This window comes from Hirundo rustica, chromosome 4 (assembly GCF_015227805.2).
Source record: "Hirundo rustica isolate bHirRus1 chromosome 4, bHirRus1.pri.v3, whole genome shotgun sequence".
NCBI classification, from domain to species: Eukaryota; Metazoa; Chordata; class Aves; order Passeriformes; family Hirundinidae; genus Hirundo; species Hirundo rustica.
This window is the reverse complement of record NC_053453.1, coordinates 50,332,853-50,353,397: the sequence shown is the minus strand read 5'-3', so window position 1 is coordinate 50,353,397 and position 20,545 is coordinate 50,332,853. Positions and strand designations below refer to the sequence as shown.

Below are 20,545 nucleotides of genomic sequence, written 5' to 3'. Positions count from 1 at the left end.
TAAGTAATATCCTATAAGATGCTTGAACAGAGATCAAGATGAGAAGCCCCCTGCGCCAGTGAAGAAGTGAGAAGATACCTCTGTACCTTGAAGGGAGGAATCCTTTGCTTTTAGAGTTATTCATCTTTAAAAAGTGACACCCCAGTATTCAAGTCTAAGACCCATGACCCATAAGCAGCTTGGGAAACTGCTCCTGGGAGGGTCACAAAGGCAGGTTTCTCCGGGCGGTTGTTTTTGTGACAGTTTAAAACCCACAGGAGAACTGTTCTAAGTTGTCAGTGGGATCCATGACTCTAAAAGATACTCTTCCCCTAATGAATTAATGAAAGACTGTTGTCAGATAGTGAAACTGACTGAAAATTACAAGTTTTGTCTCTTTATGTTGTTTTGTAAGAAAGTGAACAGTTTGTAAGGGGAAGGAAGAGTGTTTTTTAAAGTTTCATTCCATTTTAGTTTTTTTCCAACTTTCTCTTCTCTATTCTTTTAGTGTATGTTAATAAACTATTTGTTAATTTTAAAGCTGAGCCTGCTTTGTTTTTTCTCCTAGCCTCTCTCTCACAGAAAGAATAAGTACCAAGACCAAAATTTAGTGAACGTGAAACCACTACATTAATTGGTGTTTCCGCCCAGTTTGAAATTAAAACTATGACAATACCCCACTGACACCAATTCAGAACTGGCTAGAAAAGCCATGGAAGTGAGAGAGCGCTTCCTTACTCTGACAGAGAAGCACATGACCTATATGATACCTGAAATGTCAGGTATCAGGCATTACTTACAACTGCATTCAACTTTATGCATATCATAAGCATGACCAAGCACTTGCAATGCTGAATCAGACCATGTTAAAAAGTAGGATAGGCTACTAAACTTTGGCTATCTGCATAGCAGTCAGCCCTTTTTCTCTATTTACTGGGTTGCAGTATTTTTTAAAAATAAGTAGAAGCCAGATTTAAGTCAGCTTTGGTGTCAGAAGATGTGTGTTCATCATCATTACTACTGTTTTAGGTTCATTTTCTAATGACTTGAAAAATCACCTCTAAAAGGAGCCATTTTAGTTCTGTTTTAAGGTTTAGTTTACAGAATCATGTATTTTAATGGAATATAGTAATATTACCATTTCTTCACTAGTCTCATGGGCATTTTCTGAAGCAGCACTCATGGCATCTGGAGATGACCCATCACAATTTTCAATCACTGTGTCTCGTTCGTGGACATTTTCTGATGGGCTTTGATAGTTTGTGGCTGTAATACCTTTCATATATACATCAGAAAAAATGCAAAGTTAGCACAGCATAACCTGAATCACTCCTACATTAAGAATAAAGTCAGTGTCATTTTTTAAGATGATTTGAATGGCTTATTAAATAAATATTTATGACTGAACTGCCAAATCCATTCCTCTTACAGAGAGTTCAAAGTTCTAGATGCTAATTGAAAGTAAAGCAGGACATAGTAACAAAACCAAAATAGCACTCTATATGTGTTGTTAAAAAAAAACCAAACCAAAACAACTGTGAAGGCATTTTTCAGTCTTCCAAATAAAATAATATACATGTGATCTAGCCAGAAAAAAAAAAATAAATCCGAGTTGTTTATCTAAAATACTGCACAGTGCCTTTAAAGCAGATGCTTGTATGTTTGGAGAAGTAAGCTACACATATTTTCATTAGAGCAATAATGATAGTGTTTCCTTGACAACTGGAAAGCATAGATACTTGACCTGCAGGTAAATATTGTTTACACATGCTAAAGAGACTTATAAAGGTTATCTAAAATGGAAAATGTATTTTATGGCATATTCCCACATAAGCAGATGCAGGTATACGCCGACAATTATTCAAATATATAAGAGGCTTGCAAGTGAAGGAGTCTTCTCATTATTGCTCTAGACTGAAGAGAAACCCTACAGAAAAAAAATACTCAGTCTTTATGCAAATTAGAATTATCAGAAAAGAGGTAGCAATAATGCCTTCTTACTCTGTTTCCTGACATGAGAAAATTATTTCATCATTGTATGCACAGATGAGCAAAAATTGGACAAACACCTGCTATTAGACAGTCGGTAGCTGGGAACCATTCCTTAAGGGATGAGCTGCAAGGAGGCTACCAAACCTGTCCACCTGGTAATTAGCATGATGAGCTTTAGTGAAAACTCGTTTCTTTTTCATCCACTTCTAAAATGAAAGCTTTTTTACCACTTCAAGTGTAACACTGATTCAGGCTACAACCTGTAAGTACTTGCAGCCAAAGCAGTTGGTTTAAAGCATAGCAAGGAACAAATTCTACTTAATTCAGATTTGCAATACAGCACTTCAATGATCTTACTTTCCTTAGGAGAGGAAAATTAAGTGGTATTAAAATGAAATGGTGCAGCTTAAGTAGCACATGTTATTGCTTTCCCCTGAAATGATATATGAACACAAGTGAACACACTTGGTATTACTGGTAAAGGTAACAGAAATAGTCTTCTGAAGTATCAGGATTTGCTGGATTAGAATCCTTTTGAGCATGACTTTTATAACAAACAACATTTTCACATATTGCTTAAAAATATTTTGTTAAACCTACTTACCTTTCTCCAGAAAGCTTTGACTATCACTTCCATCACTCTCTATTAAATGATCTTCTAGCATCATACTATCAATAGAGATGGTATCCAGAGAGACTTGTGAAGGACTTCTCTTCATATTTTTGTAAGAAACAGAGAATGCAGGGAGGTTGGATGAGCAGCGTTCCTTAGGCTTAGCACTTGTAAAATATAAAGATATGAGGACATTATTATTTAAAATGAAGGAAATACATAGAAGTTACTTTAAAAAAATTCTCTTTAAAAAAAACAGGCAAGATATAAAAGAAAAAAATCTGATTATTCAATAATCCTTTGATAAGAAAAAGAGGTAAATATAGAAACAATATACATTCATCTAGGTATTTGTGTCAATACGCCTCTCAATACATATTTCCTAACATTTAAACTAAAAGTAAATAGTTAAATCAATTAACTAACACTTCATTTTAACTCTCACTGAATGCTAGATACTGCATAATTTCTTACATGCTTTAAAAACGTTCATCTACTAGAACACAGAATCACAGAAGAGCCTGAGTTGGAAGGATCATCAAGTCCAACTCTTAAGATGTTCCCCTCCTGACTGCTAGAAGTACTAGAAGTCTGTGGCCAAGAAGATTGCTAAATATTTTCAAAGAGTAGGAAAACTGATTTAGTATTGTATGTTCTATACCTTGAAGAAGACTGGGATGCAAACATTTTAACTGAAGTCACTTTGTCTTTGTTGATTTCAAGCTCTTCAGATTCTAAGGCAGTTTCTGTTTCCAAGTCAGCAACTTGGTTAGGACAGCCTTCAGCTGTGCCTTCCTGTTCATTTAACTTATTTGAGACTATGTTTCTGTCATCTTCTTTATCAATGAAAAATTCAGTAGAATCTTCTCTCTTATTTAGAATGGATACTGAATCCCTAGGATTCAAACTACTTTTCTCACTTAGAGGTCCACAGACCTCTTCTGAGTCACTTCTACTAAAAAGTCCACTGCTTCCTCCTTCACTTGTATCTCCCAAACCTTTATCGGATGCATCATCAGAAAATGACATTGCTTTCTGAAAATCCGTATTACTGTCTGATTTAAACAAAAGAGGATCTATTAAAATCCCTTTATTAACTTCAGCATTCAGAGGCTTGCAGTCATTTACATAACTAAAATTAGTAATATCAGCTTCCACTATCTTACTACCAACTAATTTACTCTCTGAAGTAAGCGTTTCCCCATTTCCCATAGGAGAGAGCTCTGATGCCACAGGACTTCCTTCCTCCTCAACAGGAGATTTACAAGGGTTTCCCTGAGTCACTGGATGGAGCAGTAAGGCTACTTCTGCACTTTTCAGTAGGAGCCCAATGCAGACATCTGTTTGCTTTGCAGGTTTTCCAGTCACTGCCTCTACATCATTCCTTAAATTTTCCAGGAGCAATACAAGAGATTCATGGAGAAACAGCAGAAAAAGATACTGGTAGTGATTGATCTGCACTCTTACATGCTTTTGAACATGGACAAGAACATGTACATCTGCATCAGAGGAATAGCTTTCAGAAAGCACTCCTGAAGTCTCAGACATTTGAATGCCATTGCTCGAGGGCTCAGTCTCACTGCTGTAATACTCCTTTAAAAGTTTCTTACGTTGCAATCTATTAGAGAGATCACTAGATTCACTTTTTGGAATGTTCAAGGCTGTCTGATTATGGGATACCAGCTCTTTCTGTGACTTCGCAAATCTTATTGGCTGGCAAATCCAAAGTGAAAGCGGGAAAGAGTCCACAAAGCTTATTGGTCGGCCTTTCCCACTTTTCATTCCCTCGTAATCTATCCAAAACTGGGAAAAATGCATGGCCCAAACATCAGTTGCTGCAGATGTTTTTAATGCATATTTATTCAATTCTGGGATGATATAACCTTTATAAACATCATGCATTTTGGTATCTTGTTCATGAGCGTGTCTCTGGAAGATTGTATGTAAAAGATTAAAATTTCTGGGGGACTTAGGAAAAGTGGTGAAAGTTCTGCTGAAAAATTCGGAGTCCTTGAAGTTCTGAAACAAAGCTTCTAGATCAGAGTGTCTGCAGTTCGGTGAGCATCTAGTATTTGTAGCAATCATCTCTGAACTTTGAATGGAAAGTGCACGAGGTTGATCTTTATGAATTTCAGGTTTGTTTTCAAATGGGATGATGATCTGCAAGGGAGAAATAAATTTTTCAAGTTAAAAATATGTAGATTAAGAAGGTATACAATTAAAGAAACAAAATAATAGCCATGACAGCTGATACAAAGGAATATAATTATAATTTTATGAGAAATCAAGTACAGTGACATAGAACAGGGATAACAGACTATGATTTATGTTCTCTCTCATTTTTAGGAAGGATGTTGTAGCATCAACATTTGTACAAAAACATAAGGGTCTCATGCTTTTCTGATTTGAAGGTCTTAAATTTAGTTCAGCTGTATTAGGCTGAAGTGGCTCATTTCTTCAACTCAAGCAGCTTGGTAGAACATTTCTTAAAGTGTTTCCAAAATTTACAGCTTTGAAAAACAGAGAATTATAATTTGGAGTTCAATCTGGCATGTCAGATAGGGTTTTTCACTATGCTGAGTACTACAGTATTTTATTTCTATGTTAAGATATAAGCAAACAGTTGGATGTGCTAATGCAGCTAATATTTTTAACATTGCACAATATAGATAGGGTAGTTTTGACAATTATCTGATAATCGTAATACATTTGCTTCATCAGGAAAATAATAATATACTTCAACTCCTAAAGACCAACAAAACAATTCCGCACACTGTATTTAACTTGCATATTTTTAGTGCACATTTTAAAGTAAACATGCTTTATGCCAAATCCTGAATTGTTAACATGAACCTTGGCCACTCTAGTTTTGCTAGTATCAGTGACACTGACTTCTACACAGTATCTCCATTCTGAATCTAGAAAGTAAGAATAAAAAAATCATCCCTAAAGACACCTTAAGATGGGAGTAATGATGCTTCTTCATTTAAATACAAGGACTCAGAAAAAAAACAGCAAATAAAATAATCAACTAAATTATATGTAAACATCAATTCGTTATTTGCTAGAATAAAAATAATGCTGTTAATACAGGGGTGACATAATTAATATGAATCAAGGTTTGAGGGATGTAAGAATACTTTTATCCTCTCGTAGGCTCTTAAAAACTGTTTTTATTCAGTACAAACCATGTCCTCGTAAAGTTAAGCTCTTGCTACATTAAGAATGTAGCAACAGCTTAGAAAGACCATCTCTCCATATGCTGACTTTTTAGAACCCCTGAAGCCTCTCCTGTGGGCACCACTGACAAGACTAATTTTGTTCATCTTTGGACCTTGGAAACCATATAATGAAATGCCCAATGCAAACAGGGGATGGGTGGGAAATTTATCTGTTCAATAATCCTTTTTTACAAAGGAGAAGACAAGGGAGGAAAAAATTTGATGTTCATCTGCATTAACAAGCACCACTCCTCTGGAATAAGCATACAGAGAGCTCATATACCTGAACTACACCAACAGCCAGCATAAAACAGAAAATGGTGAGAATGGGTTTTGGAGAAGGAAATAAACCTTCACGTGAACTGTCTTCTTTATTCTAGGGCATTCACCAACAAGAAAAAAGAGTTCTGATATAATACAGAGGAATAAAGGAGGGCCCTTGCATTAATATAGAGTACAAATATTAATTTTTCACTAGTTATTTTTACTTTAGTGGTCAATTTCTTTTTAGTTCTGCTATGTCAAGTTCACTGACCACAGGGAAATAATTTGTCAGTGCTCCCACTCAGGTCTTCAATACAAAACCAAAATATCCAAATACACAAACCAAAGTACCAGGACACAGATGAAGGAGTTCAGGAAACAAGATGTCCGTCTTCAAACAATCATATTCTGCAGAGTTTTTTTAGAGAAGCGTTTCTTCACGCATTTAGGTATTTGTAAGAGAATAATATATGTAAGAAATAGTCTTTCCAAGGAATCACAAAACCCCAAGCCAATGACAGCATACCTTTAACATTAGTCCATCCACTCTCACATCAACATGTTCATCTGATTTTGAATTGTCATTTAACTTGTACATGGCCATGAACTGAATAAGACTCTGTTTCAAATCCAACACAAACTGGTTTAGCCAAAGAATACTTCTCTGATCCAGGGTGAACTGTAAAGCATTCAGCTGGCCATACAAATTTGGACATGGAACTAAAAGAGAAAAGAAAACGAAAGCAACGAGAATAAGTAAAATGCTTATGGGTTGGGCTTTGTTTTTTAAACGATTGCAAACTTACATTTTCACCATTACTTTTCATCAGAGAAAGACCAGAAACCTGGTCCTTTAGTCTCAAGGAATAATTCATTGTTAGGGGACACCTGAAGAGATGCTTCTTTCACTCACTCCAAGCAAGTTACTGACTTTCTGAGTGTAAAAGAACTAGGAATAGAATTAAGTCTGAAGAAATGAGGCAAATGTTCTCATTATAGAAGAAGGGCAAGACCACAGAAATTTGCTGTCCTCAATTCCATCCCCAAGAAATCCACTAATATTTCTATATAAAAACAAGACCAGTCACAGAACACACTCCTACAAATAACTCCAGCAGCTCTTTGCTGCATTTTAGGTATTACTGCAATAGTTCGAGTTTGAGCTTTTATCTAGTCGGACAGTGAAATTGCAGGAACAATATGTGGATGTTGGAGAATGAATAATTCATGTGCCAGTAAAAATGCTGTGTTTTCCGACTGAAAAACCATGTTTTTAAAGAACAATACTAATAAGAATTTGCCAGGAACAAGCACTGTGGAAATGGAACAGTCTTGTGCTCTATCCATTTTAGAAAGCCATTACCTATTTCTGAGCTTTAAGCTTCACAAAGGTGAAAGTAAGACACAAAATTTATGCTTCAGTATGAGAAAAAAGTCTTACTAGGAAAGTCCTTTCCATCTGGGTAGTAATATTCAGTGAATTCAAAATGAATAGCTGGCATTTCTGGTGGAAGATAAAGTGACTTTTTATTGCAAGAGATCAGAGCTTTAGGGGAAGAACGACACTGGTCTGCTGTTGAAACCTGTAAATGATAAAAGATTATTTCACTAACACATTATATTTTTATGAATGATTAAGCATTTGTAGTTGCACAGTACTGTCCCTAGTGAGGTAACATTCCACTGCTCTTGGGTATAGGCTCCCAAACAACACAACACAAAGTGCTGACAAACAGTTACAAACACTTAACTGCCTTTTAGCAGAAATGACTCGCATAGAACAGTTCCACAAGAAAACTGTTTTAAAGGTACCAGATGCCCTTCCTTCATACGAGGCAAGAGACAGCAGGTCACTTTCAAAGGTGTTCAGCAGAAGCCTAGAATTATCTGATTTTTTTATTGCAAATACTACAGCTCCCACTTAGGCATTCATGCTTGGACGGAGTGTATTTCCATAGTCTGATCTAGATCAGGGATAGATAAACTAGATAAGTTTATTACACACATTAGGTAGTTCTTGTATTGTCTTAAGAACAAATTCCAGTATACAAGTCAACTCTCAAACTGTGAAGCAGTTACTCGTGAAGCAAGGTGTTCAGCATGCACCTGGCAGAGATGTATATGCTCAGATATGCCTGAAGGTCTGCTTCACAGGAGAATAAAGATACTGTGGAACAGTAATCCCCATTTCTCCTTCCTTAGAATGTAAATTATGAAACAAATAAGAAATAAACATTAGATACATATTTGACCCTAAATTTCATTGATTGTGTCCTAGTTTAAAAAGTATGTTGCCAAAACAAAGCTTTTCCGTTCAACAGTTAGTAGGTCAAACTTACACTTTGAAATTACCGAATGTATTAATATTGAATATATGATGATGTCTACTAGAATGAATTTCATTGGAAATAATGCATACATGACCTTTATAAGACTGCTTCACTCTATGTGGCTGTTTTCAAGAGGCAAACATATCTGCATTAATACACACAAAAATTCAAGTAAAATGATCTATTTAGAAAAATAGCTTTTAGGAAATTGCATAGAAATAATGACAATTTAAAAACTGAAAATGTTTTTGTGTAGAGAGGAGAAGACAAGAGCAGAAGGCAAATGGAAACATGAACAGTACAAAACAATCGTACAAAACCACTTCAGATCCAGATGAAGGCTCCTAGCAGTAATCTGCAATCTCCCACAACACCAGAACTGATATGGCAGAAAAGTGTTGGAAATTGGAAAAAGAGCAAGAAGAAATCACAATGACAAAGGACACTCACTAAACATTTCTGTTAGGACCTGAAACTTAGAATAGATCCTCCCATATCACTATCATTTTGCCTAATGGAGACACACTCCTCTATTTCACTTGCCTCAGAACAGTCAATCTGGACCACAACCAGCAACTAAAACTACTCATTCTAATAAAGGAGAGGGGATGGAAATAGTACAAGTATCTGCTTCAAATATCACTGGAGAGGGAGTGGCTGGAAAAAGATTTTAAAAACTTAATAAAACCTCTTAACAGTTTTTAATGTCCTTTGAAAAATATACCAATAAGAAAAGCATGATATACGAAACCACATATTAAAATACTGGGCACATAACATAGTCCAATGAAAAGACTAAAATTGAATTCCAAATTCATAATTCAGAGAGCAATAGAACTTAGATCCAACACATAATTGTGATAGGATCACAATTTTAACAAAGCAGAAGCAGGCTCATAAAGATCTAATCCAAAAATTAATGGAAAGACTCATTAATTTCATTGGGCTTCATGCTGTCCCTTAAAAACCACCATTATAAAATAAAAGGTGGAGTAGCCCCAGTTTTAGTAACTTAATTTACTAACTTAAAGAAATGTACCTGATATATATTGAAATCTGCAAGTCTAACCACAATAGGACTAGACATCAGTTTGCCCTTTGGTTGTTGGGAAGATATAGAGGAAGCCCTAGATGTTCCTTTCAGTATCTGATCCTTGCCTGTAAGAAAGAATAGTGATGGAATCATTGAAAAGAACAGTCTTTTTTTCCATATTTTAATATTTCATGGAAGCAGAGAATTAGTGATATAAACAAAATACCTGTTTGTAGGTTCTGAGGAGATACAGCAGGTGGTGATTTGGGAGGAGAATCTACGAGCTGATCCTTCACAGCCTGCTTAAGCAATTCAACATTGCTTTTGAATTCATTTAATAATTCTTTGGCCCATCCACTTCTGGTTTTAGTGGCATCACTATAATGCATCCAGTGATCACAGCTGTCTCCTTCAAATAAGAGAAATGGGAAAAATATTAGCTCATTTGAAATTTTGCTTTTAACAGGTTAACAATTTTCCACTATTTCACAAGTACTCTTCAAACTATAACCTCAGTGCATGCTGTAATTATAGAACAACAGCAGTCATACCAGATATTAAAACAGAAGGTATATATTCCATAAACCAAATCTCGGCACTTCACAAAATCACTCAGAATATAGCATTACCAGCTGCCTTATAACACCACTAACACTCAAAACATCACTGAGTATTTTCCGTTCAGAGAAATCTTATGACACATTAATGTCATATGTGAGAACATGCAAAAAAATGTTCAGTTGAAAAAAAAAGTGAGAGCAAGTAACAGAACGATGTTCTCATGCTCACTTTTTCCAAGCTTATCTTTCCTGCCAGAACTGTGTCCTAAGACGTTCCTGGTCCCTTTCCAGAAATGTATTCTTTTTGTCTTGGTTCTCTAGCACCTTTATGGCACACAAACAACAAGGTAAGTTCAAGAAGCGCTGCAGCACACACAGCCTTAAAAATCAATCCCACTGGAAATTGTTTCATTCCTGCTTTTAATTCCAACACGTTTCTGTTGGTCAAGCACTCAAACCTCTGAAAGAAATCACAATATCTTCACGTAGTCCCTGTAAAGAGATTCTACTAACCTGTTCAATAATAAGGACGCAATAACAACTTCTATCGCTTGGTACATCACTCTTCAAATACTACCATGTGAAAATTTACTTTATTTGGGACTGAATGAGTTTTTGGATACTTATACTGGGGATGAGCAAATATGTTTGCTATTAAAATAGGGAAATGGTTTTGGGAAAAAAAGTGATTTCAAGTCTAAATGCAAATACTGCAGCATTAAAGAAATTTTTAGGGTGGGGTCTATCACAAGAGATGACATTTTTTCCCATCCTTCTTCCACACAGTTATCTATTTTTATAGCTAAGGAAGAAGAGAAAGGAGCAGGGGAGATAACAGAAAGAGAACAAAAGGACAAAGATGCGTTAGACTGAAGCCCATGAAACTGGAATTCTCCAAAACAGGGCTAACATGGGGTTCCTCCAAGCGCATGCACACAGACTCTGAAGGACCTACAGGACTTTGTTAGCAACAACACAGGGAAACTCTAACACCCCTTCTGGGAAGTCAGTGTGGGCAGCTGCCTCTCTGAAGTAACACTAACATATGCAGCACCGCGTAGGAGCAGGGCAATCACATCCCTGTATGCAGCTGCACAGCTGTGATCTCATTAGGATCACAGTCATGGTCAGACAGCACACACAACTGAAATGCTGCAAGGGACGAACAGGGGCTTTTGGGGAGCACAAGAGGACACACAGAGCAAGACCAGTGGGAACAGATGGAGCTCAGCCTTGGGATGGATCATCAGCCAACTGAGTGTTTACAGTTTGGAGTAGAGAGCAGACCAACATGGATGATGATGCTGTGGATTTTTGCCCCAGATCATCTGATCAGGAAGATGATCAGACCCTTTTACTTGTCACATGCTTTGTAACGTAACCTCTTTTAATTTTTTTAGATTTCTACCAGAAATTATTTTATGAGAAATGTTTTATTTGTAAGAAACTTCTGTGGAAGTTGCTAAAATTTTTTTAATAACATTTCTTAACAAAAGGCTACACAATTGAATCTCTACACACTGAGATTCTTGTTCAGCAAAATAACATAAAAAGAAAAGCACTGTTTGGAAACAGACATAAAGTCGATAGGTTTCTATATGAAACAAATCTAACAGATTGATTCTTGAAAATATCCAATTACTGAATTTTAAATATGCAATACTACCTTCCTCTGTCAACACAAAATTCTCTTCATGTTAGAAATGTGTAAACACTGTTTTGTTGACCAAACAGAACAGTGAAAAGCATTTGGTCTAAAACAGCACATTTGCAGAAATTAAATTGGTTCCCAGGTTGTTGCTTTTGCTGTTTGTTTTTGCATATAGAAGGAAGTAAAAAGGTGCATTTCAAATGGTTTAAGCACAACTATCCAAGCTGTATACACGTACACACTTTTTTTTATCATTCAAGGAAGATAGTTACAGTCACAGGTAATGCATAAAATGCTTACTTTCATACCTGCTTTGTGAAATGGATAATAGTCCACTGTTAAATAGCTGAAGGAAAGCTGCATGGCCCCTCCTGTAACACGTCTGTTTGGGTCTGTAAAACAAAACAATGCTTGGCTCTGTGGACATTGCATTTAGCATGTTAGTTCTCATGTTGCTGTAAATCCTTTAAACACCTAACAGCTACTACTTTCTTCATTTTACTGTCTCTCCTTACAAGCTCATTATCTTCCCTCAAAAATTTCATTCAGATAGTCTTCACTGGTTTCCAAAGATCAGCCTGCAGAATTCTGTACTCAGTCACTTCTTACAAATTGCATACTGTTTTCAATGCTATTAAAAAGACAACACTTTGAAAATATATTACTGCAGTTTTTCGGAAACAAACTTTTTACACTGAATATATGATTATGATCAGTCTTTGAAGTCAACATTTACTTTCAAGAATATTATATAATAAAAATTTATTTGACAAATATTGCAGTAAAGGGGTCTTCTGAGAATCTTCTGACTTTTTCCACTGTTGAATCTAATTTGTTCTTGGCCAGAAATAAAGGAGCAATAAAAAGATCTCACTAGGAGTGAAATTCCAACTGCCGTAGATACACTGCATGTAAGGAAATACATCTCTAGCCAGTGAACCTTATGCTCTGCTGTACTGAAAGTGTCTTCCCTAATCAAGGAAATGCATTTGATAAACCCTATGTTTTTCATACTCTTTTTCAGCAGACTTTGTATGTTTCCATAATTTTTTCAGTGACTAGCCAGCTTCTTGGATATATACTAAGATCTCACTCTCCTATGATCACTTTTAGAAGGCATGAAAAGAGTGCCCTTGTCTCCTTATTTTTTTTTTTTTTAAGATTCTAAATGTGACTACATGCAATAGGTTTTTGTTAAAGAGAAGCAGTACAAGATTTACACACGAAATTGTAAGGTCACAGGACACTTGTTCCATTCTTTTCATGTTCTGCAGACCATACAAAATTGTCTAAATTAATAACACAAAGAGGACTGCTCTTTTATTACTCTGTATTTATAAGAGTATTAAAGAAGCTGATTGTATAGTGACCCCTTCAAGCCACAAAAATGTTGCCACTGCATTCTTCATAACCCAGTTAACTTAGAAAATAAAAAAAAACACATCAGTAACAATCAGACTGATAGAATCAGTTCCTAGAAACAGAAAAGGCACCAAAAAAAAGGCACTCTTAGGTTTTGCACTTATTCTAAAATGATTATATTTAATAACGAAATGTTGTCCTAACAGAGCCATCTAAATAGTTTTACATGAGTCCACAGACACTGGAGACAATCCTAACTATTCCTCTGAACTAAAGTCTCTTAACTTTATTGTATTATTATTGTCTCCCTATTGTATTCCCCAAAATGTCTACCCTAAAGATGAGTATGATTCACAGACATGCTACTTTAAAGAAAATTACCTTTTTCTTTAGAATGGATATCATCACATATATGTAGGTCCAAGTGGGAAATTACTAAGTGATAGGAAGTTTCCTTAACATCAAACTCATTAAACAATTTCACTATCGCATCATTTTGGTCAGGCGTTGCTGTTGTCTGGTGCGCTTTCACTTGCTGGGAGCTGGGTGCAGGGACAGAGCTCTGAAAAAACATTTAGTCAATCACATCAGTTTATAATGTTTATTGTTTCTTTCAATGAGTATCCATCTATTTACACAAAACAGGCATTTGAAGCAAGGAAGAATCTGCATGACATGCATTCCCCCTTGGATCATTACTGAGATTTAAGTGTACTGTTTTAGCATAAAGCTAAGTTGAGCTAATGGATGTGTGCGCTGCACTGCAGTGCCGTCCCCCATTCTCCCCATTCCTCACACTTCTATACACTCCTGTCATTTGCAGCAATGGTATTTTTCTAACTTTTGTTGCAAGATGTTCAGGAACCTAAACCAACAGTGGGGTCCTTTCTGCTAATTTAGCTCCTCAAGCTACATCATGATAGAGTCAAACATGAGTTTGCCAATGTCAGAGAACAGGCGAGATGCAAGTACAGGGCACTGAAGAATCAGAACCTCCCTGCTCAAGAGCAGGTAACCATTAAATTGCTGTGCTTAAACCTTCACACCACAGCATAAGGCATCAGGGCCAGCACAAGAACTGAACTCTCCGTTACAGTACACTGGCTTTACTCTAAGAGATTCTCTACAACTGACTGTACTCAGTAATCAATCATGCTGTATTTTATAGCACTTATCTTCTATAAGTATACTTATCCTGCTTCTTTACAGACAAGAAGAGGTGCCTCCTCTCAACACACACAAAGCCCAGTTGGTCTAGCCTGCTCTATGTGCTGAAGAACACCAAGATTTAACAGCATCAACAGTACAGATATGCCAGCAGAAATATATTTAAAGTAGAATTGGTTTTCATTATACATTCCAACAAGACCTGCATAAAGGTAAGGTCTTAATAACAGCTAATTTTTCAGTACCATGAGAACAAACTGGACAAGCACTTTAAATTATTATAGTAAGCATATCTACCTACACATTAAGGTTACCTTAATGTGTCTTAATTATTTAAATTCATAACCAGAAAATATTTGGAGAACAAATTTACTAAATAGTCAATAAAAATTTAAGCAGATACTGAAGTCTAAACACTCGATACATGGATAATGAAATAAAACATTTCATTTTATGCAGTTAACATCAATATGCAAAATCTTGCAAAATAAAGACTATTTAAAACTACGATTAATTCCCACTGCAATTTAAGATAAACAGCTGAATGAAAATGAGGAACTGAACCTTCTCTAAAATAAATTGACACAACTAACCACACTGTGTTATATTGTAGAACACCTGATAATGATACAGTGAGACAATCAATTCTCATACCTGGGCTGTTTCAGAGGCTAAGTTTTTCCTCTGTTCTGCTGATTTCTCTATGGCTTCACTAAGAGATTTGGCATACTGCACCATGGCTTTCAATTGGGAATCAGTCAAAACCCACAGCAAATCATCCAGAATCAGAACCAGTTTGGATGCCACAACATTACAGTCTTTTAACTGTAAAATAAAAATTTAAAGTTGAACTAAGGACTTATATTTCTTATATTAAATACATGGAGTAAAGAAAAGCTGCATGCAAAAAGCAATAACAAGCATTTTTTATTTTAAATTTTATTCCTCTCATTAACTAAAAAGTACCTAAGACACAGTATATTTATGTCTCACTCTATGTATTTGGCATGCACCAGATTAATTAAACTCCTGCATTTCTCTACACGTAAGTAGTGTAAATATTTCCTGAATCTAGAGAGATAAAACAGCAAACATCATCATAAACAAAGCTCTGCAGATCAAACCATTTTATTAATAGGACCTGCATAATGTGTTCACTTTCAAAATCTGCCTGTACTATTTCTCGTAAACAGCTACATGTTATTATAGATTTAGTTCAGCGAATTCTACATTGATTATGGCCTAAATTTAAAATCATTGCTATGTGCATGTATGCATTAAGAGTATGAGTTACAAATTAAAGAATACAATAAGACTTTAAATTTTTCAAGTTTACCCTTCTTTTAAGTGTGACCCTAATTTTTGATTGGTTAGTAATGAGTCGAACTGGAGCACTCATAATTTCATGCTTAGAACTCTGGATTGCATCAGCTTCTATTCTGATCATCTGCCAGTTGATTTCCTTAAAAGTCAAAACCTTTAAAGACAGAAAAAAGGAGAAAAACACCTTGATTCAATATGACAGTTACTTGCACCAAACCCTGTGTATGTATATGTTTACATCTGTACATACGTACACACAAACTCACATGAGCCATGCAAACAGAACAACTATAACTCACTTGTTATTCCACCTAAAAGTGTCAGAAAGCCCTAACCCTGCTTGTCAAAGAAACATTAAGCTACTTCCAAACAGGCTGAGGTAACAATTAGCATTTAAAATATTCAGAAGTAAATAAAGGTTACAACTATTGCCTACTAGGCTGCTTTTGGGAGAGGAAAAAAATGATTGCGCAGTTTCGTTTCAAAATGTTAAACAAGGAAGGAGCAGGGAGGGAAGCAAAGCTACAGGATAGGAGAGGTTTTTTTGGAGTGTTTTATTTCAATTAAAATATAAAGTTAATCATTGAGCACACTGCATGCCATGTAGACCCCACAAGCTTTGATTCCACTACATGGATTTCTAGAAGACACAGCAAGCAAATGTTAGAATAATGATGATACAAGACCATCAAGTACAGCTGGATACTGAAAATCAAATATGGAAAAATGGATGACTGTCCAGCAGGAGCATCATGGAGAACATCACATGAATAGGACATCAATAGGGAAAAACAGTCATTCTAGTTTACTTAAATCTCCTTCCGACATGATTTGGATGATGGGATCAAGTTCTCCCAGTAAGTTCACAGACAACACTAGGCTGGGAGAGTGTTGATCTACTGGAGGCTAGGAAGGCGCTGAAGAGGGATCTGGACAGTGTGGATTGATGGGCCAAAGGGCAATTTTATGATGTTCAACAAGGCCAGGTGCCAGGTCCTGCACTTGGGTCCCAGCAACTGCAGGCAGCACCATAAGCTGGGGGCAGAGTGACCGCTCAGCTTTGGGCCCCTCACTTCAGCACAGACATGGAGGTGGCTGGAGCATGTCCAGAGAAGGTGAAGTGTCTGGAGCACAAGCCTTTTGAGGAGCATCTGAGGGAGATAGGTGTGTTTAGCCGGGAGAAAAGGAGGCTCAGAAGTCACCTTATTGCTCTCTACAACTACCTGAGAGGAAATTGCAGAAAGGTGGCCGTTGGTCTCTTCTCCCAGGCAGGAGACAAAGACTAGCAACAGGACAAGAGGAAATGCACCAGGGGAGGTTAAGGTAGGGGCATGAGGAAGAATTTATTCACTAGAAGGGTGGTTAAGCATTGGAATGGGCTGCCTAGGGAAGGTCACCATCCCTGGAGAGTTTCAAGAAATGACTGGACACAGCACTTAGTGCTATGGTATAGTGGGCATTGTGATGTTTGGTCAAAAGTTGGACTCGATGATCTTGCAGGTCTTTTCCAACATTAATGATTCCATGATTCGATGATTACTCTCTGAAGAAACAAGGATCAGCCATGAGTAAAGAGCAAGATGGAAGAATTTGGTATGTGTCTCATTCTTCACATGTCATTCTCTTATCAATTTGAAAACCTTACAGCATATGTCCTGAGAACATACGCAGAGACTTAAGTAAAACACACCCAGGGTGTCTGGAAAGGAGGCACAGGTGAGCAAGATGGAAAGTGCAGTGCATCCTGAAGCACTATTTCCAGAAAAGCAGAGTACCTACCCTCCTCATACAGGAGATGCAGCGTGATTCTCCTATTCCAAGGAGATTCCTTATTATATTAAGAATGTAGCCAAGCCAAGCTAAATGATTACGCCCTAAATATACAGTTCAGCACATGTTATCTTCAAAGTACAGCACCGGTTTTGGTTTTTCATCTTCTCATGCAATTGGCTGCTAACAAATCATTCACTGTAACTTCTGGAATTTTGTTTCTGGTAGTAATTGTACTAAAAGGAACACTCTCCCAAGAAAAGCTCTGTTGTGCACAAGACTGTTCAGAATCAAATTCTTCCTAAAACCCACAAAATCAAAAAAATGTGCCAATACAAAATTCCATCTAGTCAAACTTCAATTCTTCCCATTCAGACTTCATTAACATGGGAGCATAAACATACAGATAAGCTGCAGGAACAGAAAACAATCAGAAAAAGTTTTCAACTTCTTACTTTAATGGTATTTTTAACTGATATTTTCTTGAGGTTTCTTTCCCAACATAAAAATCAACTACCAGACCTCTTAACTCTGGAGTAAGCTGGCCAGATTTATGATGTTAAAATAAGTCTTCTTGAATACAATATTTGGAATCAACCTTGCACTCAGTGTACATTTAATTTCGGTTAGCTGGGAGAAGGCAAATGAATGGTGTACATCAAACTGGCACTTCCCTGTGCTATTCTCTGAGACAGTATAAACATATACACTTTGCTGCTATTACTTTTTTATATATACATATGATTTATACATATTCCAAGAAAATAATTGTTCAAGAACTTAACTAAATTTCATTTAAAACTGCTTTAGAAAAAGAAAATCCTTATCAGGCAAACCCTCACAAACAAATAAATAACCAGTTAAAACTTTGAAAATATAATTCTCGTTGTTGTTATTATTACTACTACTACTAATGACAACAACACCAGCACAGCTTCTTATCCTTCCATATTTAATATACCATTCTTTCAGTACTCTTCAAGCCTGGCTCAGTTTGCATTTTAGAACAGTCACCACTTGGAGAACATTAAAAGGGAAACCATAACACCTGCTTGCCCTGGTCTTTGTTCTTGTCTAAGCCTCCAGCATTTTTACATATTTGTGTTCCTAGAGGACAACTAAAATTACTGAGCATGGGAATGTCTCCACTCCCAGTAATGGCATGTTCTTTACCCTGTAAAAGGTTGTAATTCAACTTCCTCCCTTACCACAAAAACAAGGGAAAAAAGTTAATAAAAGGTGTTATTTACCTCTCCACGTTGAGCTTCTTGTATTCTGGTAAATCTAAGGTCAGCATGTTCCCAGTTTGCATTTACACTATATATTCTCAGCTGGGAAAGTTCAAATGAAGCATTAAAGGCTTTTGCACCGATCCTTATTATAATGGAGTTCACAGAAACTGAAATGCCTTCTACCACTTTTTCAGCAAAGCCATATTCACTAAAAAGTGAAATGCCAATATATTAAATATAAACCAAGTGAAAAGGCACAAAATTAAACAGATGAAATAAATTGTGAAACAGACGTTAAAATAAATGAAGTTACTAATGCATTCTACAGTTAGCAACTTTTGCTTATAATACTTGATGTAGTTTACAATAATTTTCACTTCATGATCCTCATTTCTACATAATTAAAAAACTATATATTTGACCAAGATCAAACTACACAAAGTATAACAGTTAATGCAATCCTTCCACATTAAATTAAATGGATGTATGTATTATATGTTATTATACATACATAAAAAAGCAGTCTACATCACTATGCAGAAAGCTTACTCTTCTTTATGAAAACATAAGGAGTAATTCACGTCAAATTCATTACTTGACAATTCCAGTCTGGTTAGTATTGGTAAGCCAAATTACTTTGTCCATTAAAAATATTAACTTTCAGATACACAAAATAGTATAAAGTATTTGCTTTATTTCATTCTATAAAGAAAGGCATCCTAAATGGTGGTTACACTTCTACAGCAAATCAACATGTATTCCAGTATTTTAAAAGATTATGCTGTTGCAAATAATTTTTAAATAAAAATGGTACATGTTCTGAATGTTTTAGATTAGTGTATGGAAAACTGAATATTAAATATTATTTTAACATCTAAAAATTATTTTGCTTGTTTAAAAAAAAAAAAAAAAAAAAACCACCACCCAACAAAACTTGTGTGGTTTGTCATTCCTTTCCCTTTTTCAACTGTCATTCTACACAAAATCTCAATGGCAGCAGTTTCCAAGCTGTACCTCAGGACACACAGAGGCCCATGGATACGTCTAAACATTGCACAGAAGTAACAAGAAGAAAAAAAATTGTATCATCAAATTTATTTCCCTCTATATAGGTCACTGTGACCATGGAAAAATGTTTTGAGTCCATGCAAAGGAAATGATTGGGGTGTGGAAAAACAAAAATCACTGATCTAATGTTGTACTATTCCACCAAATTGCTTAAGTTTTGGGCTACACAGTGTGCCTGAAATCTCTCAGTAAGAATCAGTTGATATAATTAAGGAGACAAAACTTTAAACTCTTTAGACAAAACAAATAAAAAAGAAAAATTTTTAAACCCACATGAACAGTATATGTATTTTCCAAAAAGGATGAAGGCAAGATATCATCCATCTTTAAAAAACTTAGTATCAATTAAACTCAGTAAATATTTGACAGAGCAGCTACACCCTTATGAAACATACCTTGCAAGCTCCATATCTAGTTCACACGTTCTCTCTAGGCTTGGGTGTGGATAGCGCCATTACCACTACACTGCTTCACACACAAGCAATAAAACAAAATTTTGGAGATGGGAATGGCAAGCAGCAACCCTATATATTTCTGAAAATTTGCAGTTGATCTCTATTATATAATTCCAAACATCTTTTGACCAATTACATGTAAGTACCATCACTGACCTCTGCCCAGATGCAGTTGCTATAGGAGAGGGTCCATTAGGGGCACGTGGCTCTTCACATGTGCTCATTTCCATTACAACTTTATCCAGGGACTTGAGAAACAAAACAAAAAAAAAATTGGAGACCTTAGAGGTAACAAAGTAAATACACAACATATGAAGAACAAAAATCCAAATGAAAAAAGGTCACTTGAGAACTTTTTCTGAAATACACATAAAACATTTCCTACCAGGTCAATTTTTCCATAAACCTTTGTAACACACTAGAATTTTCTTTTTTAAACTTTTTTATTTTTTTTAAATTTCGTGAGTTCTAACACGCATCCCAGTCAAATATTGTATCATGAAGTTCTTGATCCCTGAATATTAT

General features: G+C 35.9%; 1 protein-coding gene across 6 annotated transcripts in view; it reads right to left on the bottom strand.

Annotated features, from left to right (window-relative positions):
* The window catches only part of BLTP3B (bridge-like lipid transfer protein family member 3B), a 49,121-nt gene that overhangs the window by 11,566 nt on the left and 17,010 nt on the right, over positions 1-20,545 (bottom strand). For all 6 annotated transcript variants that reach the window (XM_040061757.2, XM_040061756.2, XM_040061758.2 and 3 more), the window contains 13 exons: positions 20,177-20,268; positions 18,516-18,705; positions 15,509-15,649; positions 14,827-14,997; positions 13,387-13,567; positions 11,952-12,035; positions 9,659-9,841; positions 9,439-9,557; positions 7,511-7,652; positions 6,596-6,789; positions 3,246-4,744; positions 2,576-2,751; positions 1,118-1,254 (listed from right to left, as the gene is read on the bottom strand). In XM_040061757.2, the coding sequence (XP_039917691.1) occupies positions 1,118-1,254; positions 2,576-2,751; positions 3,246-4,744; positions 6,596-6,789; positions 7,511-7,652; positions 9,439-9,557; positions 9,659-9,841; positions 11,952-12,035; positions 13,387-13,567; positions 14,827-14,997; positions 15,509-15,649; positions 18,516-18,705; positions 20,177-20,268 (3,309 nt within the window). The remainder of the gene's footprint in view (positions 1-1,117; positions 1,255-2,575; positions 2,752-3,245; positions 4,745-6,595; positions 6,790-7,510; positions 7,653-9,438; positions 9,558-9,658; positions 9,842-11,951; positions 12,036-13,386; positions 13,568-14,826; positions 14,998-15,508; positions 15,650-18,515; positions 18,706-20,176; positions 20,269-20,545) is intronic.